This window comes from Oncorhynchus masou, chromosome 16 (assembly GCF_036934945.1).
Source record: "Oncorhynchus masou masou isolate Uvic2021 chromosome 16, UVic_Omas_1.1, whole genome shotgun sequence".
In the NCBI taxonomy this organism is placed as follows: domain Eukaryota; kingdom Metazoa; phylum Chordata; class Actinopteri; order Salmoniformes; family Salmonidae; genus Oncorhynchus; species Oncorhynchus masou.
This window is the reverse complement of record NC_088227.1, coordinates 14,142,356-14,169,696: the sequence shown is the minus strand read 5'-3', so window position 1 is coordinate 14,169,696 and position 27,341 is coordinate 14,142,356. Positions and strand designations below refer to the sequence as shown.

At 41.6% G+C, this 27,341-nt stretch overlaps 1 protein-coding gene and 1 pseudogene across 2 annotated transcripts in view; one reads left to right on the top strand and one right to left on the bottom strand.

Annotated features, from left to right (window-relative positions):
• The window catches only part of LOC135557267 (transmembrane protease serine 9-like), a 34,139-nt pseudogene extending 28,696 nt beyond the window's left edge, over positions 1-5,443 (top strand).
• A 7,346-nt stretch (positions 5,444-12,789) lies between these two features.
• LOC135557502 (heparan sulfate glucosamine 3-O-sulfotransferase 5) overlaps positions 12,790-27,341 on the bottom strand; it is a 69,770-nt gene continuing 55,218 nt past the window's right edge. The window contains exons 2-3 of one of the 2 annotated variants that reach the window (XM_064990802.1): positions 15,129-15,270; positions 12,790-15,017 (exon numbers count right to left, since the gene is read on the bottom strand). In XM_064990802.1, the coding sequence (XP_064846874.1) occupies positions 14,084-15,017; positions 15,129-15,235 (1,041 nt within the window). In that variant the 5' untranslated portion in view covers positions 15,236-15,270 and the 3' untranslated portion in view covers positions 12,790-14,083. Of the gene's footprint in view, positions 15,018-15,128; positions 16,296-27,341 lie in introns of those variants that run through there. The other variant, XM_064990803.1, reaches the window with a different exon arrangement.

Sequence of the window (27,341 nt, the reverse complement as noted above, 5' to 3'; positions counted from 1 at the left end):
ATAACTACCCACAAATCATAGTGGGTAAACAGGCTGCCTAAGTATGGTTCTCAATCAGAGACAACGATAAACAGCTGCCTCTGATTGGGAACCATACCAGGCCAAACACAGAAATACAAAAACATAGAACACATAGAATGCCCACCCCAACTCACACCCTGACCAAAATAAATAGAGACATTAAAAAGGAACTAAGGTCAGGACGTGACAATACCGCTCAGGAAGTCTCCTAGAGATGAACGTACTTTGGTGCGAAAAGTGCAAATCAATCCCAAAGGACCCTGTGAAGATGCTGGAGGAAACAGGTACAAAGTATCTATATCCACAGTAAAACGAGGCTATAACGACATAACCTGAAAGGCCGCTCAGCAAGGAAGAAGCCCCTGCTTCAAAACGCCTATAAAAAAATCCAGACTACAGTTTGCAACTGCACATGGAGACAAAGATTGTACTTTTTGGAGAAATGTCCTCTGGTCTGATGAAACAAAAATAGAACTGTTTGGCCATAATGACCATCGTTATGTTTGGAGGAAAAAGGGGGAGGCTTGCAAGCTGAAGAACACCAACCCAACCGTGGAGCATGGGGGTGGCAGCATCATGTTGTGGGGGTGCTTTGCTGCAGGAGGGACTGGTACACTTCACACAATAGATGGCATCATGAGGCTGGAAAATTATGTGGATATATTATAGCAACATCTCAAGACATCAGTCAGGAAGTTAAAGCTTGGTCGCAAATGGGTCTTCCAAATGGACAATGATCCAAGCATACTTCCAAAGTTGTGGCAAAATGGTTTAAGGACAACAAAGTCAAGGTATTGGAGCGGCCATCACAAAGCCCTGACCTCAATCCAATAAAAAATTTGTGGGCAGAACTGAAAAAGTGTGTGCGAGCAAGGAGGCCTAAAAAACCTGACTCAGTTACACCAGCTCTGTCAGTTGGAATGGGCCAAAATTCACCCAACTTATTGTCACACCCTGACCATAGTTTGCTTTGTATGTTTCTATTTTTTGTTTGGTCAGGGTGTGATCTGAGTGGGCATTCTATGTTGTGTGTCTAGTTTGTCTGTTTCTGTGTTTGGCCTGATATGGTTCTCAATCAGAGGCAGATGTTAGTCATTGTCTCTGATTGGGAACCATATTTAGGTAGCCTGTTTGGTGTTGGGGTTTGTGGGTGATTGTTCCTGTCTTTGTGTTTGTTACAGCAGATAGGGCTGTGTTCGGCTTGTCACAGTTCTTGTTTTGTATATTGTTCATTTATCATCTTCATTAAAGATGTATCACAATAACCACGCTGCGTTTTGGTCCGCCTCTCCTTCAACAGAAGAAAGCCGTGACACTTATTGTGGGAAGCTTGTGGAAGGCTACCTGAAACATTTGACCCAAGTTAAACCATTTAAAAGCAATGCTACCAATTGAGTGTATGTCAACTTCTGACCCACTGAGTGTATCAACTTCTGACCCACTGTGATGTGATGAAAGAAGCTGAAAATAAATATTTTTCTCTACAGTTATTCTGACATTTCACATTCTTAAAATAAAGTAGTGATCCTGACTGACCTAAGACAGGGAATTTTTACGAGGACTAAACGTCAGGAATTGTGAAAAACTTAGTTTAAATGTATTTGGCTAAGGTGTATGTAAACTTCTGTCTTCAACTGTATGTAAATTATGTTTTTATGTTTTTTGTTTTTAATACATCTGCAAAAATGTCCGAAAACCTGTTTTTTTGCTTTGTTTTAATGGGGTATTGGGTGTTGATCGATAAGGAAAAGTTTTTATTTAATACATTTTAGAATAAAGCTGTAACGTAACAAAATGTGGAAAATATTTTGATAGAGCCACAAACTGTAAGATTCCCAGCTACTTAAATGGATAGCATGTCTCTTTAAGCCCGAGGTATTTAAACTTTTTCAGCAACTTTAGAATCTATACATTTAGATTTGTTTTCACATCATTAATAAATAAATAAATTCAATAAATTCATAAAATGTTCATCTCTTATTATGATAATCAATAAATACTTTTACTCAATACATTTTATTTTTCAAATGATACTTTTATTTTTACTTTATCACGCTTGAATAGTGCTTAAAGCACTATAACCTGGTAACTGAAAACCCCTTTAATAACACCAACCCACTCTCTCTTCACCAGGTGGCCATTCACAGGCAAATGGTAAGTTGCTGTTATTGCATGCAACTGCATTGCTTCATATCAGCTAGTGTATCTTCCTCAATGCTCTTCTTATACTGTGAGGGATTTGTGAGTTCAATCATGAGCTGTCTCTCCTCTGTTTGTCTTCTCCAGTGTGTGGCATTGCTTCTCTCAACACAAAGATTGTTGGGGGTCAGGCTGCAGCTGCAGGTAGCTGGCCATGGCAGGTCAGTCTGCACCGCTCCAACCGCCATTTTTGTGGAGGCTCCCTAATCAACAAAGAGTGGGTGCTGACTGCCGCTCACTGCTTCCCCAGGTAGAAAGACATAACCTTACCCGTCCCCCAACCCATATATTATGTCATGGTGATATTGTAATATCTATATGCTGTCTTTGTCTATGTACTGAATGATCTATTTTATTCATGTATTAATCACTTCATTCAGAGAACTAATTCAAAGTATAATGTATTTTGGTATTTTTTTCAATGAAATAAATGTAACTTAATAAATATACTTGTAACTGCCAAAATACAGGATATTAATAGGGTGTAATTAATAGGGTGTTGGGACACCACTAGCCACCAGAACGGCTTCAATGTGCCTTGGCATAGATTCTACCATTCTACCGGCATAGATTCTACACACACACACACACACACACACACACACACACACACACACACACACACACACACACACACACACACACACACACACACACACACACACACACACACACACACACACACACGTTTTAACCCACTATGATCCTCTGAGACTCCTCGTTCAAAGTCACTTCTAACCACTTCTAGCCATGATAGCCAAAATAATGTGCAACTGGACGTATTTATACATGACCCTGAAGGTTACGGTATGCTTCCCATTCAAAACAGTTTGTGCATATATATATATATATATATATAATATGACAACATTTTGTGATGTTTTAGTTCATTTTGGTATTCGGTAGCATACAGCTACGTGTTTATTTGGCTGTTCAAGCACACCATTAAATTTTTCTTGAGGCAAGCCGAAGTTTAGTCTCCGAAGAAGTCTACACCCTACTCCCTACTACAGAAGAAGTCTACACCCTACTCCCTACTACAGAAGAACTAGACCGGAGGAAAGTACCAGAGAAAAGTAGCCTACACATCAGTCAGAGCGCTGTCTGGTGATCCAATGACAAGAGCAAAGACATTTCATCTGCGGCGCAAAGTTAGACCTTTTACGTTTATGATTTTGAGGAAACCCTGACTGAGGCCGAGCAGAATGTACAATAAGAAGCATTTTATCTTTGTTTACAAAATGCAGCAAGATATCTTTTCTGCTTTTTATATTTCATTTTCTGCTTGAAAAATACAAAATCCTGCGTTAAATGCGGCCCCTGGTGATGGGATGTTTGCTTAATTGACTCAGGAACCAAACCTGTGTGGAAGCACCTACTCTCAATTGACTTTGTAGCCCTCATTTATTCAAGTGTTTCCTTTATTTTGGCAGTTCGCTGTATGTGCTTGCTAGTTTGTACTGTAATTGTTTTAAAGCACAGTATTAATGGTTGTCAAATTAGTTGTAGGAGTGGTAATGACTCCAGTGAGGTGACATTGTCTCTCTAAAATACATCCCTGAATTGTGTAAACAGCATCAGCAAGGACACTAATAGTCTAATAATCACATTAATAATAGTTATTCCCAACTCTCTTCATTCTCAGCACCAGCACATCCGGCCTGCTTGTCTACCTGGGCCGGCAGAATCAGCAAAGCATCAACTCCAACGAGGTATCCCAAACGGTCTCTCAGATCATCTGCAACCCGAACTACAACAGTGCAACCAGCAACAATGACATATGTTTGCTGAAGCTCTCATCACCTGTCACCTTCACTGACTACATCCAGCCGGTCTGCCTGGCAGCAGAGGGCAGCACCTACTACACTGGCACTACTAGCTGGGTCACCGGATGGGGCGATATCAATAGTGGTGGTGAGATCTGATTGTCCCGATGCTGACTTTGCATTGACAAGCCATACATACCCTTTATATACCTTCACATATATCCACTTTTTTGCAAGTAAATGTTGTTCCAATACAGTTGCAGCAGAAATGAAAGGATCAGAAATGTATACAACAGAATATCAGCAAAAGTTGATTTCATGGTCTCTCCTCCTCAGTGCCTCTTCCCTCACCCGGGACCCTACAGGAGGTGACTGTGCCAGTAGTGGGGAACAGGAAGTGTAACTGTCTCTATACTGGATTTAGTTCAATCACAAACAACATGATCTGTGCTGGTCTACTGAGTGGAGGAAAGGATTCCTGTCAGGTGATGCATGGCTATGTTTCATTCCAGATAGTTGCAGAGCTAAAGCTGCAGTTTAGCTGCAGTTTGCAGAGCTAATATTCAATGGTAAGAAAGAGATGATCATGAATCAAACACATGAAGACTTCTAAAGATCATTTCATTGTTCACTGACCCTGATTATTAACCTGGTGGCTCAGTTGGTAGATCATGGCACTTGAAATCCCAGGGTTGTGGGTTAAATTCCCACAGGGGATCAGTATGAATAAAGTATGCACTCACTTCTGTAAGTCACTCTGGATATGAGTGTCTGCTAAATTACTAAAATGTATCTGTCTACAGGGAGACTCCGGGGGGCCAATGGTGAGCAAACAGGGTCTGGTCTGGATCCAGTCTGGGGTTGTTAGTTTTGGACAAGGCTGTGCCGAAGCAAATTTCCCAGGAGTGTACACCAGAGTGTCCCAGTACCAGACCTGGATCAACAGCCAGATCAGCACTGACATGCCAGGCTTCGTCACCTTCTCCTCCAGTGGGACTGACTCTGATCTCAATGTCACCTGTAATGCACTGTCCAGTGGGGCCTCACTCTTCTCCCTCTCTCCTTTTCTCGTCTTTCTCTATCTCTTCCAATAGAGGACACACTAAAAGTGGATACTTAACTTTACTCACTGTATGTGAAAAGTACTGGGATAGTATGTTTATACGCTGAACAATAAGTGATGGGTTTAATTTAATATGAATCTACTGTATCTAGTAATACTTGTTGATTGTGATGTAAGTCATTAAGTTGGACAGCAAATGTCATTGTGCTATGGGATTACATTTGGTTGTTTATCAGAGCTCAGTTTATGATTGTTGTTTGCAGTTATGCTTAGCTATCACACTCAATGAATACAACTTGTTTTTCTCCATTTAATCATGAAGTTATGTATATTTGTCCATCTTGAGTGTACTGTAACTGCAAATAAATACACTATTTACAGTGAACTACAGCTATTTACCATTGAGCTGAGAATGTCTCTCAACAATCTCCTATCATGTAATGGTGGGCAGGCAGGCAGGTAACTACCAGCAGTCTGCCCACTTCCTGTAGCATAGAATGTTAACAGACTGATATATATTCCAGGGGTGCCTTTATTTAGACCAAGACCATAGTAAATAGTTGCGCTACTGTTTACTCCAATGGGAAAATGTTTCGCAAAGAAAACAAGAGTTTCTAGTGGACAAATTCAGGTAGGTCCCTAACAAACCATTCTGCTTCTGTTGGCTTCTATTTGGTTTGTTTGGTTCCTAGTGAATAGACCCCAGTTATTAAACCCTCCTACCTGGATTGGGCCATACCAACTCACTTCTCCAGAGAGGTGACATCATCTCTCTAGCGACACTGAACAAAAATATAAATGCAACATGTAAAGTGTTGGTGACACATTTCATTGAGTTCAAATGAAAAATCCCAGAAATGTTCCATACACAGAAAAAGCTTGTTTCTCTCAAATGAGGGATATACATTGGAAAATAAATGATACATCTCATGATGAAAGGGTTCCCAACCCTATACCCTATACACCCGCCTATGCGAACTGTTCCATAAAGAAAAAACCTTATCTGTTTTATGGGCTTACTGTAAATTTCCTAAATGCAGTGAAAACAGAAAGAGGAATATGGACAGAGATCTACTAGAGTAGCACAGCCCCCTCAAGATTCTGAGCCTGCCTGGCAGGGTTAGTCTTACAAAGCCAAAGCCCCCTGATGGGAGACCATAATATACAAGGAAATTGTCAAAGCTGCTAATGAGAACCTTGACGACCGTGTACCTAGCCAGTGGGGATTCCGGTGGGGTACCCCCACCCAGGTAGTGGCAGGGCTGGCAACACTGGCTGCAGTAACCCATGGGGAAGGGGTCACACTCGGACAATCAGAAAGGGGGCATATTATTGTGACCCTAGTGGGTCTGACTGCACAGAGATGCTTGGGGAAAGTTTCAGTCCATCTTCAACCGGAAAATGTCCAACTATTTTTTAAATTGTAAAAATGCAACATTCTTGAAAGAGCTAAACTATTGAGGTGTGACCACCGGACAAATAGTCAACAAAAAACGCATGTGGACGAAAAGCCGCAAATAAACTGCAAAGGACTTGAGAGGAACCCATTATCCCATTATCCTCCAGTGCCACCATATTCCAGAACTGCAACCTACCTGGTGTGTCCAGAAGTACAAGGTGTCAAGTGCTCAGAGACATGGCCAAGGTCAAGAAGGCTGAAAAACGACCAACGCTGAATAAGATTCAGAAGTTGAAGCATCAAGATTGGGCAAAGAAATACCTGAAGACAGATTTTTCAAAGGTTTTATGGACAGATGAAATGAGAGTGACTCTTGATGGACCAGATGGATGGGCCCGTGGCTGGATCTGTAATGGACACAGGGCACCACTTTGAGTCAGGTGCCAGCAAGGTGAAGGAGGGGTACTGGTATAGGCTGCTACCATTAAGGATGAGGTAGTTGGACATTTTCCGTTTGAAGATGTACTGGAACTCAACTTCCAAACCTAGTGCCAGCTTCTGGAAGATTATTTCTTCAATCAGTGATACAGGAAGAAGTCCTCAGCATTCAAGAAGGTCATGATCTTCATGCAGGACAATGCTTCATCACATGCATCCAAGTACTCTACTGCTTGGCTAGAGAGCAAAGGCCTCAAAGATTCCCAAAAATGGACCTTGTCCTTTTGTGTGATGAGTTCAAATTTGATATTTTTGGATCCAACCGCCATGTCTTTGTGAGACGTAGAGTAGGTGAACGGATGATCTCTGCATGTGTGGTTCCCACCTTGAAGCATGGAGGAGGTGTGATGGTGTGGGGGTGCTTTGCTGGTGACACTGTGATTTATTTAGAATTCAAGGCACACTTAACTAGTATGGCTACCACTGCATTCTGCAGCGATACGCCATCCCACCTGGTTTGCGATTAGTGGGACTACAATTTGTTTTTCAAAAGGACAATGACCCAACACACCTAAAGGCTGTGTAAGGGATATTTGATCAAGAAGGAGAGTGATGGAGTGCTGCATCAGATGACCTGGCCTCCCCAATCACCCGACCTCAACCCAATTGGTAAGGTTTGGGATGAGTTGGACCGCAGATTGAAAGAAAAGCAGCAAACAAGTGCTCATCATATTTGGGAGCTCATTCAAGACTGTTGGAAAAGCATTCCAGGTAAAACTGGTTGAGAGAATGACAAGAGTGTGCAAAGAAGTCATCAAGGCAAAAGGTGGCTACATTGAAGAATCTCAAATATAAAATATACTTGAATTTGTTTAACACTTCTTTGACTACTACATGATTCTATGTGTTATTTCATAGTTTTTATGTCTTCACTATTATTCTATAATGTTGAAAATAGTACAAATAAAGAAAAAACCTTGAATGAGTAGGTGTGTCCAAACTTTTGACTGGTACTGTATGTGCTTGTGCAAACATGCCTTTGTCTTTGCAGCTGTATGACCCAGTGGGGGAATAAACCTGGGTGGAGCTTTTCCTAGTCATCTGTTTGAGTTTTTACTCTGTTTGTTTAGAACCTAGCATCATCAAACCTCTGGCATTCCATTGAAGGATTAACACCATCATCAAAATTAAATGAACCAATACATGATTCCTGCCTGGACTGATTCTCATTCTTATTGAGGTCATCCTCTGCATTTCCCCATTGTCAGTCCAGTGATCCCAAGACACCTCGCTGCCTGCTTCACTATGATCTGTATCTTCTTAGTCTTCGATTGTAATTTTTCCTGTGCAATTGATTGCTGCTGTCACAAATGTAACAACCTTCCTCTGTCTACTACCATTCGTGTCTTCTCCCCCATTCTGCTCCCCACATCATGTCCAATCTGCCCTGGAATGCCTTCTCCTCTAGGTGCGTCGATTGTTTCTGCGTGAGCTACTTTTCACTGCTTCCGCGTACAAGATGTTTCGTTCACTTCATACGCCACACTATGGGCAACCCCACGGTTACGCCAATTTATGCGTGATAGGGACAAATGTGGTCGGAAGGCTTGGTATGGAGGATGTGACGCAACTGTAGAGCCTCCGGAGGCATGCAACGGCCAAATCGAGCTCTGTACTGCGTCGCTGTGCGCCTCTCAAATGTTTTAACAATGTGGAGGGGCTCCAAATAGCACCATATAGCGCCACATTGACATGATTGATTGACGGTAGATCCCATCTAGCCGGGAGGTCCTGTATAAACACTATTGCCGTGTATTCATGGATGGCAAGGGATGCCAGACTTCCCAAAAAAATGTTTACCAAGAGAACAATTAAAAACATCAAATAGTTTTTATTTCGTCTCTGCGTTTCATAAGTTTCCTTCAATTCCCAAGAGGCTGAATGAATTTCACTGGAGAAAACATCAGAGCGAGCGAAACAGTGCCCCTCTGTGCTGTCTGATCTAAACGAGTATGACATTGTTGCCGCCTGTAGCATTGAAGACAAAGGAAGACAGCGTGCAGAGGAAGCCTGGCCTCCCTTGACAAAAATCTACATGAAAAAAATTGGCAATCAGCGTTGAGCTAAACTGGGCGAGCTCAACCGTGAAAGGTACTGGCGCACCAAAAAAAGGTGTAAAGGGAAGCTAACTTGGATTTGGCGTCACTCATATCAAATCCCATTGAGAGTATATGTCATTAACAGAAAAACGTGAATTGTTGCATCTCGTGCTGTTGTCCAGTGGTGACTAGCTAGCTAAAATGGTCCCGTTCCTAAATTAGCCATGGATGGAGATAGGGATAATGGACTTCTGGTTTTACTTAATTCTCCATAATGGCCAATGATTATAACTGCGATTCTGATCCATCCATTAATTAATACATTGTTGTGCCCCTGGCCTGAGATGATGGAAGTTCAATATGTAGCTAGATGTAGAAGGCTAGCATTAATTAGCTAACATTGCCCATGAATGGAAGTTAGGCTAGCTAGCATGTATTTTAGCCAGGTAGCCTAGGACAACAAAAAACGAAAGCCGTGTACTTTATAGCACAATGATAGGCCGTTTCGTAAACATGAAAGTGAGTAGGATGGTATTGGAGTTTCTCTACAAGTAGAGTGAGTCAACATGTTTTTCTACTTGAACGCACACAAGCACTCAGAAATCAAAACCATGGACATCCACATCATATTTAGTGTGGACTAAATTGTTTTGGTATCTTTTAGTTGTCACTGTATTAGACTAAGCAGAGGAAATTTGATGATGTTGAATTTGAAATTGTGCTGGAATAATGAAGGCAGCCTCTGTTCTTTGCGACTTGTGGTAACTCTGGTTCTAAATCCATAGATGTTTAGTAGTCCAAAAATGTTGAAACATTAACTTGCTTGACCATGCTGTAGGTTATATAACTAACTGTCTGTTACTGTACATGAAATATGCTTTGTGGACTTCACTGGGCATTGGTTGCTATCCGGTTTTGTGATAAAACAAAGGTGTGGTTGAATTTATTCTGCAGTTTCCCCAATAAATGTAACGACGCACCACTACTGATGAACACAAACTCACTTCCTTGACAACTTCCTTCACAACAGCTCTGCGCAAGAAGTATGAATGCCGTGACTTCTGCAGAGGCAAGGGATGTTGTCAGGCAAACCGTAATGCCCATGACACAAACTGGAAAAGCGGTGACGGAGGAGCGCCCTTGTCAAATCAAACAGAAATCGGCACCACTCGATCATGTTGTCAACAAAGCAGCATGATGCATCGTTCAGAAACATACATCTCTTTTCTATAAAATAGGTTGGAATGTTCTAACTAGTTTTCATTTGAGAAGGCAATAAACAACTATTTCATCAAAAGCGAACACTTTTGCATGCAAGATAACAGAATCCTTATTAACCTGCGTGTTTAACCTACTGTACATCACCTGTTTTGACCTAAATTCATCGTCGGCCAAAATGGGCCACCAGGCTCACGCCCGGGAGGCAGCTCGTTTCCAAAACGAATGCAACCAACGTTAACCCGGTTCACCGGGGCATTAATCGAATCCCCTCATTGACAAATCAAATCAAGTTTTATTTGTCACATACACATGGTTAGCAGATGTTAATGCGAGTGTAGCGAAATGCTTGTGCTTCTAGTTCCGACAATGCAGTAATAACCAACAAGTAATCTAACTAACAATTCCAAAACTACTGTCTTATACACACAAGTGTAGGGGGATAAAGAATATGTACATAAAGATATATGAATGAGTGATGGTACAGAGCGGCATAGGCAAGATACAGTAGATGGTATCGGGTACCGTATATACATATGAGATGAGTATGTAAACAAAGTGGCATAGTTAAAGTGGCTAGTGATACATGTATTACATAAAGATGCAGTAGATGATATAGAGTACAGTATATACGTATACATATGAGATGAATAATGTAGGGTATGTAAACATTATATTAGGTAGCATTGTCTAAAGTGGCTAGTGATATATTTTACATAATTTCCCATCAATTCCCATTATTAAAGTGGCTGGAGTTGAGTCAGTGTGTTGGCAGCAGCCACTCAATGTTAGTGGTGGCTGTTTAACAGTCTGATGGCCTTGAGATAGAAGCTGTTTTTCAGTCTCTCGGTCCCAGTTTTGATGCACCTGTACTGACCTCGCCTTCTGGATGATACCGGGGTGAACAGGCAGTGGCTCGGGTGGTTGTTGTCCTTGATGATCTTTATGGCCTTCCTGTAACATCGGGTGGTGTAGGTGTCCTGGAGGGCAGGTTGTTTGCCCCCGGTGATGCGTTCTGCAGACCTCACTACCCTCTGGAGAGCCTTACGGTTGTGGGCGGAGCAGTTGCCGTACCAGGCGGTGATACTGCCCGCCAGGATGCTCTCGATTGTGCATCTGTAGAAGTTTGTGAGTGCTTTTGGTGACAAGCCAAATTTCTTCAGCCTCCTGAGGTTGAAGAGTCGCTGCTGCGCCTTCTTCACGATGCTGTCTGTGTGGGTGGACCAATTCAGTTTGTCTGTGATGTGTATGCCGAGGAACTTAAAACTTACTACCCTCTCCACTACTGTTCCATCGATGTGGATAGGTGGGTGTTCCCTCTGCTGTTTCCTGAAGTCCACAATCATCTCCTTAGTTTTGTTGACGTTGAGTGTGAGGTTATTTTCCTGACACCACACTCCGAGGGCCCTCACCTCCTCCCTGTAGGCCGTCTCATCGTTGTTGGTAATCAAGCCTACCACTGTTGTGTCGGCCGCAAACTTGATGATTGACTATGTTGCTGCTCATTCTGTATTTAGTTGATCAATCGGTAATCATCATGCAAAACCCTAGTCTTTTTCTCCATGTAGCTAGGTATATAATATAGACGTTTTCCTTCTTGCCTGACCTTGTGGATGTGTATAAAACTCATAAGAGTCTTGGGCCTCTAAACCATGTGATGCAGATCACTGAACAATCTGGCAATGATAATACATTATAAAAAATAGAGCCTTTGAATGTTTTTTGGTTCCTGCGCTTAATTCAATGTTTGTTGATGCTAGTCTACGCTGTGTATTAAGTTGATAAAGTAGGCTAGCATTTGTCACATCACATTCCTCCAGTCACTAAATGATTATATAACTCACCCGACTGTCATTGTCCATTTTTTTCTAGTCTCTCTTCTTACAGAGGCGTTGAGAAGACACTAATCATTTATCACAGTTGTCTCTCCAAATGAAACTTGCTCAAGAACCGTGGAGGAGGTGAGGAGATGAAGGACCGTGGCATGTCATGGAAAAACATCCCCAAAAAGGCTGAAGATCGGCAGAAGTGGCACTATTACATGGACTAAGTTTCTCTCCAAATTATAAGCATCTTCGTTATTGCACTGAGGATGGGCAACCTGCTTAGACTTTTGTGAGAGACAGGGTATTGAGTCTATTGCCACTGCATTCCTATAAGATTCACATCACATTCAACTGCAAAGCAGGTGCCATTATTTACTTAGATTAGACTCTCCAACCAGCCTGACTCAAATGCAGTCGAAGCAAGTCAGCACTGAAGCGTGGAAAGGAGACATTGAACCATCTCAGCAACTAGTCTGTGACTGAGCAGCTGTTCCTGCAATGCAACAGATCAGAGAATGCCACCTTTTATTTTACATTGACCCTCTAATAATAAGATACATGGAAATATGTATTTGCTGAGCTGTGGGGAATTAATGAAGGTACCAGGAAATATGTCTCCAATTGTGATTTAATTCAAATGACAGACTCAATAGAATGACTCAGTACTTACTGAAAATAAACACATCCAGGAAGTGTCTTTAAACCCCAAGATAAATTATGAGACAAAACAGAAAAAAATACTCAGATGACACATGTTTAAATGTTATTTTAATGAAATCCTTTTTTTTTTTTTTGTTACAGAACAATACACTTATGATACAGAGTGGCTATTTGCACATAAAACAAATCTGGTAATTGTAGTAGAATAAGCATTAGATGGTTTGACAGTAACTAACAAATAACTTTTTACAATGGCTTTTGGCCAAGGGCAATGACAAACAATTTCAATACTGGGGGGGACAAAGTTACCACTCAAATCCCTTATGCAACATTTAAATGCTTGACATACAAGACCTTTTTTTTATCTGAGTCAGAATTTGGTGAGAAATGCTATGCTCCTATTCCCTCTTGACAATCTAGATTTCTGAGTTATATTACAGATACAAGCACTTCATGGTAGTGGAGAACATGAATAAATCTAAAAACAACATAGAAACAAATAAAGGTTTAAAGAATGATACTGGAATACATAAAAAAAAACAATGTTCATTGCACATATGAAACAACATCTAAATGAGAGACAAATAAATGCATGACTATCCCATTCAAAACGGTAAGAACATGTTGGCTTACGTCTTCGTCAAGGTTGTTTTAATATGAAACATTGTCACACATATAGGTTTATGAACGCTTTTCAATCTGTAAAATATGTGTGTCGATGACTGACAAGTCTCCTTTAAAAAGCCACACCGTTCTTAAAATAATCTCATGTCTATCTCACATTTGAGAGTATACCCTTCATTCAATATTGGCTGAGAGATGAGTGGGTCAGTGTTTTTTTGTCATGACACCACCTGTTCTGGAGGCAGCTCTGAAGAGTGGTCACTAGCTGGCACAGCCACGAAGCCATAAAATCAGATTTTAAATCTAACCTTAAGCCTAACCACACTGCTAATCCTAATCTTAAATAAATAATTTTTACAATATAGCGAATTTTGACTTTGCAACTGGCCCATCTAGCGGAAATCGTTCAATTCTGCCTCAAGGACAAGACTCATCCCAATAATTGTCAAACTGTGAGCGAGGATGGCAAAATTATGAGTTTATAAATGGGGAAAAGTGTCAAACAGGTGAACTATTACACATGAAGATCAGGCGCAATAAACTGAATTGTTTTGTAACTCACAAACCATTTTTCCTCCGCCCCCCCTTACATATTTACAAACAAACATACATTGATTCTGTTACATATTTGGTCACATTGTCATTCTCATAGGTGTTAAATTCAATCAAAGTGCTTTTTAATATCCTTTAATATTTTTGAGGTTGACATCTTAAAAATGTCAACAGAACAACATTAGTTAACACATTTATATAGATCTTCCCTTCGTTTCTCAGGGCCAGTTGAATGTCCTGCCAGTGATCTGATAAAACTTCTGATTGAAGGGGTGGAAGAACTTCCTCAGTTTGGCCACCACCGAGGGGTCCACCTCAGGGTGGATGCGCCCCTTGCTGCCTGCCAGGCACTTGTTGAAGACAATGTTAAATCGCAGGCAGTAGAATCCCCTGGTGGCATTGAAGTACAGATTATAGTGGCTGATCCTGGACGGCAGGTTGAGGAAGCGCTCGACGAGCTGCAGCTCCGGCAACGGGTCCGTGATCAGACGGTCCCCGTCCACAATGTGGAATTGTTCCACGGGGAAGTACTTCAGCCAGCGCTCCAAGTGCTTGGTGTAAATGCTGGTCCGTACCGCCTTATACTTTGTGTTCACCTCACACGTGTTTCCATCAATGGCCAGCTTCTCAAACTTATGGTAGGTCTTATTCTTACGCTCCTTGCCCTCCAGCACCTGTGTGTAGTCTGACACAGCTCTGGTGGTGGGCTCGCGCACGATGATCAGCAGCTTGATGGAGGAGTTCATCTTGAAGATGCGTTCGGGGACCTCCTCTGTGATGAAGTAGGCGGGGCTCTTCTCAATGGTAATCTGATGGGGGAAGGAGAATGGCATCTTCTCCCGGTACCAGTCGATTCCCCGGGCGTAGTTCTGGTCGTTGTCAAAGAAGTGGATCTCCTGCGAGGCCTTGACCACCGCCGGGTGCAGGTTGAGCATCTCCAGCAGGGCGCGCGTCCCTCCCTTGCGCACCCCGATAATGATGGCCCGAGGCAGCTGCTGCACCAGGTTGTGCAGGCGGATCTGCTCTTTGGTGGCATTGCCCTTGCGGAGCTCGTGGAGCAGACCACGCTTATACTGCAGGGTCCGGAGAGGGATCTGCTCCGGCAGGTGAAGAGGGCCCAGTCTGCTCTCTATGGGGCAAATAGGCTGCAGCCTGGAGGAGGGGAAAACACAGAAAGATACATTCTGTACTTAACATTCAACAGGCCTTGCTTTCAGACCGAAAGCAAAATGTGTTAGCTACTATGGACACCAACCGACATACCTATCCAAACTCCCAACCCTGGCCACTAGATAGAGGAGACTCCCGATAGCAAGGCTGCCCAGCACAAAGAGCTTCTGTCTCAGCAACGCCTGCTGTTTGAATAGCATGGCCCTCCATCAATCTTCAGGACTGCGTCTTCAGCCTGGGGATGGAAGAGCAGAGCACATAAACCACTAATCACTGGCAGTCTAATGTTTATTAACATACACTCAATCAAGCCTTACAAGTGATTAAGCCACCCTCACAGGATCCTGTAAAGTGCTGCATTGTCATTAGAGCAGAAGTCTGCCTTCCTCAGTCATACCCACCCTTTATTTATTTCATTGTTTCTGCCAGCTAACTCGGATCGGATTTGATCAAATGTATGACAGGCAGACCCACTCGGTGAGAGCCTCGTCACGGTATCATTCTCTTTCTTTTTTGGGTGGGAAAACGGTTTAATCTGTTATAATGGTATCATTTTCATTGAGTCAAGTGTAAATGCAGAATACACCATTCTTCCACCTTTTATTCTCACAAAAAGGATGACGGCATAGTTTGGTCCCAGACAACCCCTCAGCTGTTAATTAAGGAATATATATTAATTAGATCGGGCCTAGATCATGATTCGGTCTCTAGATTACTGTGGATCCAATTCAATCATAAAGTTTCTGAGGTGCTGTATGTAGCCTTTTGCGAAGGAAAACCCACAGTCTAGAATACAGGAGTTGGTGCCTCATGAAAATATACACAAAATTATATATAAACGCAACATGCAACAATTTCATTGATTTTTACGGAGTTACAGTTCGTATGAGGAAATCAGTCAATTGAAATAAATAAATTAGGCCCTAATCTATGGATTTCACATGACTGGGAATACAGATATGCATCTGTTGGTCACAGACACCACGGATCTCATCACGGTATCTCTGTGTATTCAAATTGCCAATGATAAAATGCAATTGTGTTTGTTGTCCATAGTTTATGCCTGACAATACCATAACACCGCTCGCCCACACGACAGCATAAACGTGGTCTGCGGTTTTGAGGCCGGTTGGACGTACTGCCAAATTCTCTAAAACGACGTTGGAGACAGCTTATGGTAGAGAAATTAGCATTCACTTCTCTGGCAACAGCTCTGGTGGACATTCCTGCAGTCAGAATGCCAATTACATTCTCCCTCAAAACTTGAGACATCTGTGGCATTGTGTCGTGTGACAAAACTGCACGTTTTAGAGTCAACTTTTACTGTAATTATCAATCATGCTGTTTAATTAGCTTTTTTATATATGCCACACCTGTCAAATGGATGGATTATCTGGCAAAGGAGAAACGCTCACTAAAAGGGATGTAAACACATTTGTGCACAACCAGGGTGGGATTCTAAGGGCCTGTGACTGACAGGGGCCCTAAAGAATTATTAGAAACTTAGGTGCATTTCTTTCAATATTAAATTATTAACCTATCATGGATATAATATTTTATTTACAAAGTACCAATAAAACTAAATGGTTTATTTTTCTTTTCTTGTTTTTGGCAAAAAGTAAACATCCAGAGAGCCTCTGTATTGCCCAATTCCCCTCTATTTACATGAAATGGTTCGGTCCTGCCCCCAAACCAGGCGAGAGCGGTACTTGCTGGCAGTGAATTGTGAGTGAGGAGTGCCGGTGGAGCGTCATGTCTCAGCTTCCTAAAGAGAAATCTGGCTTCCAAAAACGAAAAGAAAGACAGGAGAGAGAAAACAAAGGGCGGTATGTCACCCAATTTTTCATTAAAGTAGGTGGGTGTAGTCCGCGAGTGGTGGAAATGAACCTGATAGCTTAGTCCATAGTGAAATAGGCTACATTTGCTCCCCTAACATTAGTAACTTAATATCTTCACAGAAAATTCTGAGTGTTTACATTTTGCTCCTATTTTAGCCGACGTTTAATCAATGCAGGCAAACATTTAGCAAGCTATTCATACTAAATCAGTTGTCCCTGCCCCTGTCTGGTGCCAGGCCCAACAGATGCAGCTTCAGGCTCAGCAACCCAGTCCCTTAGAGATGGATGGGAGTCTCTCCTGTCTGAGGCAACACTGATTGCTACGCAAATGGAAGTTGCACCTCAATTTAGCAAGGAACACAGCCGCCCGAGGAAAAGGAAGAGATACTATGATGAGATCTCTCAAGAGGAGACAGCTCAGGACAGTGCAGCGACGGCATTTCGGAACTGCTATGGACAACATCATAAGTTACTTGGACACCAGGTTCCACACCACTGCAAAAATTGTAGAATAATTTTCTTCTGTTCTGAAAGTTGGGAAGATTAGTGAGGATAAAGTCACTTCTGTGTGCCAACCACTGATCACAAAGTATTCCAGAGATCTTACACCTGAGTTTCAACATGAAGTAAGACACCTGAACACTGTATATGCTGCCACTTTCCCCCCTAACTTGTCCCCTGAATGCAACTTGTAAGATGCTGCTGCAAAGCATTTTTGGAGAAGTGTGCATTGCTTTACGTATGTTTTGCACACTGCCTGTGACTGTTGCTGGTGGTGAGAGAGCTTTCAGTGTGGTAAAAATGAGGACAGACTTTGCAGTCTTGCCATGCTGTCCATTGAAAGTCAGTTAGCTCGAAAGCTGGACTTCAAAGACTTGATCAGTGACTTTGCTAGCAAGAAGGCTCGGCGCTGGGCTCTAGATGAGTAAGGCTGAGCAAGGGCCAGTGATAACTGTTAAATGGCATGTCTATGTATATTGGATCACTACACACATGATGCCCACAGGCTGAGAACAGACTGAGAACAAGATATATCTCAAAGTAATGGCTGGATTGTCGTACAATATGTTGTGCACAATCAAGACCCCGAGTGGAAGAAACATATTGATTTGGTGACATCTTGACCTTTCCTCTAGCGCCACCATCAGGCCTTTTCATTTCCATTTTCTTTTCCATTTCCACTTTTACAGCTGCTTATTTTGTAGTTGGTATGTGTACTTAGTTCAAAAATCTGCTACGGATTTTCTTATTTTGTTTGTCATATCATTCTATAGATGATAATGCTAATTGATTTTAATTGAAGAGGTTAATGTATGTTTAAGGTCTTTATTTTAAGTTATTCATTATTGTTAAGAGAATTTTCCGTTCAAAAATTGTACCATTGTAAAAGATGGCCTAGCACATTTCTTATAGGGGGAGCAGTCTTGCATCAAATAGTGAATTTCTCTGTATGCAGAATGTTGCATGCATGTCTGCACAGTGTTATATTTTCACAGCTCACTGTCAGTAAATATCGTACAGTAGCTATTGGATTACAAGAGAGTTGCAAGCCTGCAAAAGTAGAGTTATTTAAAGCTTTGAATGGGTCGATTGGGTTCTGGAGGTGTGTGGTTACAGCAATTGCGCAGGGTTGGTGTGGCCCAATGTGATATACTTTAATTGTGCTTATGATCAATTTCTGGGATCTTTTATTTCAGATCATGAAACATGGGACCAACACTTCACGTTTATGTTGCATTAATATTTTTGTTCAAACGGGATAGAAATGACCTCCTTTGATGTTGCAATCTCAATTTTCAACTCCGTTCATAACGTGTGCTGTGTGAAAATCATGTTGTGGCCTCCCGAGGGGAGCAACGGTCTAAGGCACTGCATCGCAGTCCTGGAGGCATCACTACAGACCCGGGTTCGACCCCGGGCTGTGTCGCAGCCGGCCGTGACCGGGAGACCCATGAGGCTGTTCACAATTGACCCAGCGTCGTCCGGGTTAGGTGAGGGTTTGGCCGGCAGGGATGTCCTTGTCCCTTCGCACTCTTGCGACTCCTTGTGGTGGGCCGGGCGCATGCACGCTGACTTCGGTTGCCAGTTGTACAGTGTTTCCTCCGACACATTGGTGCGGCTGGATTCCGGGTTAAGCAAGCAGTGTGTTAAGAAGCAGTGTGGGTTGGCAGCGTCGTGGAGTTGCAGCAAATGGACAAGACTGTAACTACCAATTGGGGAGAGAAAAAAGGGGGGGAAAGTACAAAAATAAATAAAAGATAAGAAAATCATGTATGAAAATAAACCATCTCCTTATGAAGCTGCTGCATTTGAACAAAACAATAATGATCAAAGGAAACAGAACAACCTGACCTCAGTCCCCTAAAACAATTCCAAGTAAGTACAACGTGTGTGGTTTTTATTTCAGAAAGGAAAGAAATGTAAGCAAGGTGTCTCTATGGTCTTTAGAGGAGTTGGATAAATGCGGAAGACACAGTTCAGTTGAATGCATTCAGTTGTACAACCGACTAGTAGGTATCCCCCTTTCCCTGTCCAGTCCAGTGTAGAGCTTCCATGACCGGCACTGAGCAGCCAATCACCAGAGATCTTACTGTTGATGCTAATTGTGTAAGATCATCAACAACCTAATCTGTTTCAGGGCGTTTCCCTTGTTGTGATTAGCATACAAAAGAAAAATACCCTATCTTCATCACGTACGGCATCATTCATTTGACCTTCAATGAAGGAAAACGAAAAACCTGTTCCTCTGTTAAACCAAGAGGGGGCAGTGTTTCATTATGTAAGAATGACATCAATCTACTCACTGACGACTGGAGTTTTTTCCCCCTCATCAGTTCAGTTCTTTCATTCTGGCCCAGGTTAAGCATACTAGTGGCTGTCATTGGTTGTCAGATGTGTCGTTAAACACAAGTTATATGGGCGAGTAGTAGAACACTGCTATTCAAAGGTGGGCAGGCTATTGTCATTTGAATCTAGAGAGCGAGAGAGATGCAGTTTTGCAGGACTGTAGGTAGGCTTTACAATAGAACGTATTTGCAACTACTTTTAAGATCAGCAAATGGAAGCCCAGTTTCTCCCTAATGAATAACCACTAACTGACCCCATCCATAGCCTTGAATATTTCCCCTGGCCCCGTGAACCGAGAGAGATCCAAGACACCAAAAACCTATTAGTATGTGGCTGATATCATCCCGAATACAATACAAGGAAGGTAATATAACATATAACAGGCATGTGGAGTGGGCCTTTGACTCTTGCTGTAACTAGAAAATAAGTAATGTTGCCTTTCCCTGGCCTCTAAATGGATGCTAGCCAAGCAATTGAAATTTTAGCAGTCTAACAATACAGGAGAATAAACCCATTTAGCCAGAGGGCCAGTCCAGTCCCCTTGTTTGTGGATTCCCATTTGGAAATGAAATGTTTTTCATTAAAGGCGGTATCTCTGTGAGGCTAGGGAGTGATTCACAGATCTCCTAGAGTGCTTTCATTTCAATGGCTCTTTGATTTATACAGGGTGTCATTGGCAGAACAATGCCGGGTACTTACAATGCTGAAGTAGACTCGGTCCAAATCACTGTACTGTTTTTAAAAGTCCCGACCTCTACTTTTAGAGTACATTTAATGTACTCCCTTAGAATTAAGGACGTCCCTTCTCTCCCAACTATCTTCTACGTCTTCCCTGGTAAGAGACGGCAAAGTTGAACGTCCATTTGACTCTATGTAGGAATTCTATGGGAAACATATCTCTACTACTCCCATCTCTTGTACTCTACCTAAATACTGACAGATTTTAATTCCTTCTAATCGCCCTGGCTGTTGAATCCACAGTGTGAGATTATCATGTCTGAATTAATTGCCTTTTTCACATGAACCCAGACTCATTTTAGCACTGAAAAGATGTCTGAGAGACTTCTGGTCAAATTAGTTTCAGATTAGGGTAATGTATAGTAAATTGCCTTTCATACAAGTTTTCTTGACTCCGCTACAGAATCGTGTTTGCGCTTATCAAGGCATGTTACATTTACATTTTGGTCATCAAGAGGCCACATGGTGTTTTTTCTATGAAGCTCCCCGCATCAGCATAAACAGTCAACATTTTATTATCATATAAAGCGTATAGACTTCATAAGCTAAATTAGGAGTTCAATAGTCTCAAGCCAATCGGGTAGAAGACTCAATGTGACCTAAATAAACCAAGATGAGCCTCAGAGATATTATTTTTGAAGGGCTTGGAAGACAAAGAGAAAAGTTTGAACAATCGGCGTGTAGAGAGAGTACAGGTACCAGTGACAGAGGGAAACAAAGACTGACATATGTTCGATGCCTTTGTGAGCAGGCAGGTCCTTCGAGAGTAAATTGGAATTGTCTACACATAAACAGCAGCATCAATAGAAAGTTTGAGAAGGAATCACTTTAACCTGGAGTTTTTTCTAGATTCTGGAAGCAAGTTTATGACAAGAAAAAAATGTTTTTAAGTTTCTCAAGTTTACTTTTAGCAAAAGGTCATGCTCTGACTCCGAGTCAATATGCAGTTTACCAGCCAACACAAGGCATTGACATTAATGCAGGGAAGTCTAGTCTTTGTGAAAGTAATCTGTCAGACTTTACATCAAAGCATGGATATCCATAATAATGCACTCTGATGTTTCAGTTTTCAGCTAAATAACCTTTTATTCAGTCATTTTTCCATTTTCTCTCATCTCTGCTCCTGACCTTAACTGTCTCGGCGCATCTTACCTCTTGAATGCTTATGCAAAAAGCTGGAGAGCAGGCAATTTTTTTTCTCACATTTATTTTGACTGACATGAGTTCTGAACATACCATACCCGTAGGCTGTAATTTAAGCCTATTATATGTTATTACTACAATTTGTCCTCTACAATTGTAAATTGCATGGAGAAGCTTACATGATATTTCCCCAAGCACATTTGAACCAAGTAAATGTTTGCTATCCAAAGGCTTGATAATAACACCCATTTCCATATAGCCTATTGCATCCTATGAATGAAAAAGCCCTCATATTCGTTACTGTAGCATGTGCTTATAGACATGGATACTACGCATGATCCTATTGACTTATTAAGGTGCCCGCTAGGTTCTGCTCGTGATATGTACTCTGCTATGCTGCTGTTCTAATTCTCAGAACATTGCGCTGTGGTGGTGTGCCAGAAATAGATCAGTGCTGCAGTTGGTCTCAGTGGAGTTCCGTGGCTGTCCGTCAGCTCATAGTAGAACACCTGACTGGCCGTTGTTAGACAAGCCGGCGTCTCCTCTCAACCCCTCTCTGGTCCTGCCCCCCCCACCCCATGAGCCCCACAGAGCATGACCACAAAGCTGCTGGTTCTGTCCCAAATGCCACCATATTCCCTGTATAGTGCACTACCTTTGACCAGGCTGGTTACTACTAGAGGTCGACCGATTCATCGGAATGGCCAATTAATTAGGGCCGATTTCAAGTTTTCATAACAATCGGACAATTTTTTTTTTACACCTTTATTTAATCTTTATTTAACAAGGCAAGTCAGTTAAGAATACATTCTTATTTTCAATGACAGCCTATGAACGAACTGTGGGTTAACTGCCTTGTTCAGGGGCAGAACGACAGATTTTTACCTTGTCAGCTCAGGGCTTCAATCTTGCAACCTTAGAGTTAACGAGTCCAACGCAGTTACAGTTAACTAGTCCAACACTAAATCCAGGCAATATTAACCAGGTGAAATTGTGTCACTTCTCTTGCGTTCATTGCACGCGGAGTCAGTGTATATGCAACAGTTTGGGCTGCCTAATTTGCCAGAATGTTACATAATTATGACTTAACATTGGTTGTGCAATGTAATAGCAATATTTAGACTTATGGATGCCACCCACGGAACGGTTCCGTATTTCACTGAAAGAATAAACGTCTTGTTTTCGAGATTATAGTTTCCGGATTCGACCATATTAATGACTAAGTCTATGATTTGATAGAGCAGTCTGACTGAGCGATGGTAGGCACCAGCAGGCTCGTAATCATTCATTCAAACAGCAGTTTCATGTGTATTCCAGCAGCTGTTTATGACTTCAAGCCTATCAACTCCCGAGATTAGGCTGGTGTAACCGATGTGAAATGGCTAGCTAGTTAGCGGGGTGCGCGCTAATAGCGTTTCAAACGTAATTCGCTCTGAGACTTGGAGTGGTTGTTCCCCTTGCTCTGCATGGGTAACGCTGCTTCGAGCCCAGGTAGGAGCGAGGAGAGGGATGGGAGCTATACTGTTACACTGGCAATACTAAAGTGCCTATAAGAACATCCAATAGTCAAAGGTTAATGAAATACAAATGGTATAGAGAGAAATAGTCCTATAATTCCTATAATAACCACAACCTAAAACTTCTTACCTGGGAATATTGAAGACTCATGTTAAAAGGAACCACCAGTTTTCATGTTCTCATGTTCTGAGCAAGGAACTTAAACATTAGCTTTCTTACATGGCACATATTGCACTTTTACTTTCTTCTCCAACACTTTGTTTTTGCATTATTTAAACCAAATTGAACATGTTTCATTATTTATTCGAGGCTAAATTGATTTTATTGATGTATTATATTAAGTTAAAATAAGTGTTCATTCAGTATTGTTGTAATTGTCATTATTACAAATAAGTAAATAAAAATCGGCCAATTAATCAGTATTGTCTTTTTTTGGTCCTCCAATAATCGGTATCGGAAAATCATAACCGATCGACCTCTGGTTACTACTACCTGGACACAACGGGTTTGAAACCGTTACATTGATTCCATTCCAGCTGTTACATTGAGACTGTCCTCCCATACCTCCTCCCACCAGCCTCTTCTGACCAACAGTGCTTTTGGTCGTCAGCAGCTGTCACATCACATGGAAGCCATAGGAACTGTCTAGAGAGACACATTGTCCCAGATCCAAAACATGTCAGACAAATACCATTTTCTCAAATTCAAATCATCCATTTGTTAATATATAGCCTATGACTAACTACTCTCTTATTTCCACAACCTTCTAACTCAACAGAATGAAATGGGGGAACAGAATGTCTATGGGATAGAGAGGAACATTAAGAAATGGTAATGGTGCACACAGAGAAGTGATCTGGGGAACTATTTCCAGTAGGCACATTTTTCCTCAAACAAGTCATTGTTCGCGCCCATGAGGCATGCAGCAAATTGGTATATTATATTCTGAATCATGTCCCATCTTGAGTTACGCTTATGTAATGTGACAGCTGAATATTAGACCCCAAATCCACTTACATTTGGGGCGATTACATTGAGTTGGGTGATTTACCTCCCGCCATTTATTTGTGTCACTTCTGCTCACGAGGTGCCGAACAGCCGAGTAACTACCACAAGAAATGACACAGTCTACTGGACACAGACATAGTCACGTCGTTCTTCCATAGTGGACAGACGACTGGTATTGTGCAGTAGACTGACGGCTACTATGAACTGGTACAAAAGACTAATGATTTAGGCCAAAACAAATTCCATTCCTATTCATCTGATTCGGTACACATTCATGTAAAAACTTTATTGCATTCTCTCACATTTCTAAGTGTCTGTCTGTTAATTAAAAAATCCCAATAAAGTTTAATGGAGACAGACTGAGGCGCCATTGTTCCCCATAATGCCCAGTAATGTCATTTGAGGACAACGTGGAGGAATGGAAGAGATGGGGGGGGTTATTATAATTATAATTAATATTATCTGTATTGATCTGTATTCTTATGCACTGGTGAATGATTCTGCTGTTCTGTCTGCAGCCAACCTCTATCCCGTCCTTCCATCAGCCCCTTTTAGCCATTTGTCAATTTTGTGACATTACACCTACTTTATTTATCACCAGCACGCTGCAGTGCCTTTGTCCTGAACTCTCCTCTGGCACCAGCGTATCTGCATGCCTCAGTCTGCCCCTGGCTGCAGCCAGCCCTCACTGTACACAGAGTAGACACGCCCCCTCTCTCTCACACACACACACACACCCCGTCCAGTGTGTCAGCTCTGGCGCACCATACAGCACTGACAGTGAAAGACCATATACTGTATGTCTACTCAGTGCTGCATTCTGTCAGGGTGCTTATCTCAACATCAAAGTCAACTTAAAAGTGCTGTTCGTGTCCTTAGAGAGGATCCCACTCTTCACACTCCAGCTAAATGTGACGGACACAGCGGCGAGAGAACGACCATGACCTGGGAAAGAGACACCAGAGAAGCCATCAACACTGGGATGTTATGATTTACAGATCAAAAGAATCTGTCTGTGGCTGCTTTGTCTACATACTGTAAAGACCTAAGCCCACAATGGAAAGCTAATATCAGAATTATACACAGTGTACAAAACAATAGGAACACCTGCTCTTTCCATGACAGAATGTCCAGGTGAAAGCATTGCTCCCTTATTGATGTCACTTGTTAAATCCATTTCAAATCAGTGTAGATGAAGGGTAGAAGATTGGTTAAAGAAGGATTTTTAAGCCTTGAGACAGCTGAGTGTATGTGTGCCATTCAGAGGGTGAATGGGCAAGACAAAATATTTAAGTGACTTTGAACGGGGTATGGTGGGTTACTTAAGACCGAAACGATAGGAGGGAGGGAGGTTGGTTGGGGAGGACGGGTGGGGTGTATTATGTGAACATCTAGCAATCCAAAGGTTGCTTGTTTGAATTTCATCACGGACAGCTTTAGTAACTTTGCAACTGCTTGCTACTGTGCAACTACTTAGCATGTTAGCTAAACCTTCCCCTAACTTGAACCCTTTAACCTAACTCCTAACCCTAACGTTAACCCTAACCTTAATTTAACTACTTATCTAGCATGTTACCTAACCCTAACCTTATGCCCTAGCCTAGCTAACGTTGGCCACCTAGCTAGCCTAGCTAATGTTAGCCATAACAAATGGGAATTTGTGTAATGTACATGAATGCTTTATGAAGAAAGAAGATCATGTAATACACACAAAAAGTGTGCCTGTCACGAATTTCGAATAAGTAATTTGTGTCTATTTCACAATCAGCTGTAATAGTGTGTTGCAGATAAATACATCTGTATCATTGTTTCATGTCCAGTGGGCTCAGGCTGTTGTATTTGTATCATTAGAGGTGCGTTCATCATGAGCATAGTTATATCATTTTACTTAGTCTGTGAAAACCATTGTTGCATAAGTATTCACCCCCTTTGTTTAGGCAAGCCTAAATTAGTTCAGAAGTAAACTGGCTAAACAAATCACATAATAAGTTACATGGACTCACTCTGTGTGAAATAATAGATGTTGGCAATACTTTTGAATGACTACCCCTTCCTCTGTCCCCCATACATACAACATCTGTAAAGTCCCTCGGTCAAGTATTACATTTCAAGCACAGATACAACTACAAAGAGCAGGGAGCTTTTCGGAAGCCTCAAAGGGCAGTAATTGGTAGATTGGTAGCAATGACAAATCAGACATTGAATATATATTTAAGCATGGTCAAGTTAATAATTATGCTGTGGATGATGTATTAAACTACCCAGACATCAAAGATGCAGTCGTCTTTCTGAACTGAACGGCAGGACAAGAAGGAAATTGCTTAAGGATGTCACCATTGGTTATTTTTAAAACAGCTACAGAGTTCAATGGCTGTGATGGCAGAAAACTGATGGATCAACAACATTATAGTGACTCCACAATAATGACTTAAATGACAGAGTGAAAAGAAGAATGCTAAATATACTGAATAAAAATATTCCAAAACAAACCTTTTCTTGCTGAAACTCTACTGGAACAATATTTCTAACATAGAACGTGAGGAATGGTCAGAGGCGATTTATAGAACACCAATGTCAATTTGTTTGTTATTTTGTGATGAAATAAAAAAAATATAAAGTAAAAATTGTAACTTGGAAAGTATACCCACTACATGTATGAAGTTTCCATACTATGCGTTATGCATGTAATATGAAAAATTATGAAAGTGTTTTTGTTAAGAGGGATGTGTTTTGAGAAGCTATAAGAGATGCTTGTTTTTTATTACTTTGTACAGTGAGTAGTCACCGTCCCTGAGTGAGGTCAAAGAGTGTGTCAGCCTGCCGGAACAGCCCCTTTCCTGCAAACTGTATAATTATGGGTTAAGAAATTAAAGTACCAGACCAGAAAGATGTGAAGCTGCAGCTTTGAACTTTGAATCTCAACACGAGGTGGAGATGATAAACTCAACTCCTGGACAATCACTGGTATGACTGATTAGCTGTCCTAAGTAAAGTTTCTTCGAAAGTGAATTTAAATAGGGATATCATGTTACTCTGCTCAAACCATCGATATGTCTGGCTACCCTATCTTCAAAGAAGCCTTTTCAAGAGTGAATGAAAGGAAAGTCAACTCTGTAGTTCTGTTCAGGATTTTACGACAAGTCACCGGATGACTACAAAGGACAACAATAGAAGACTTGTTGGAACCGTTTCAGACAATCAGAATCTTACTAGC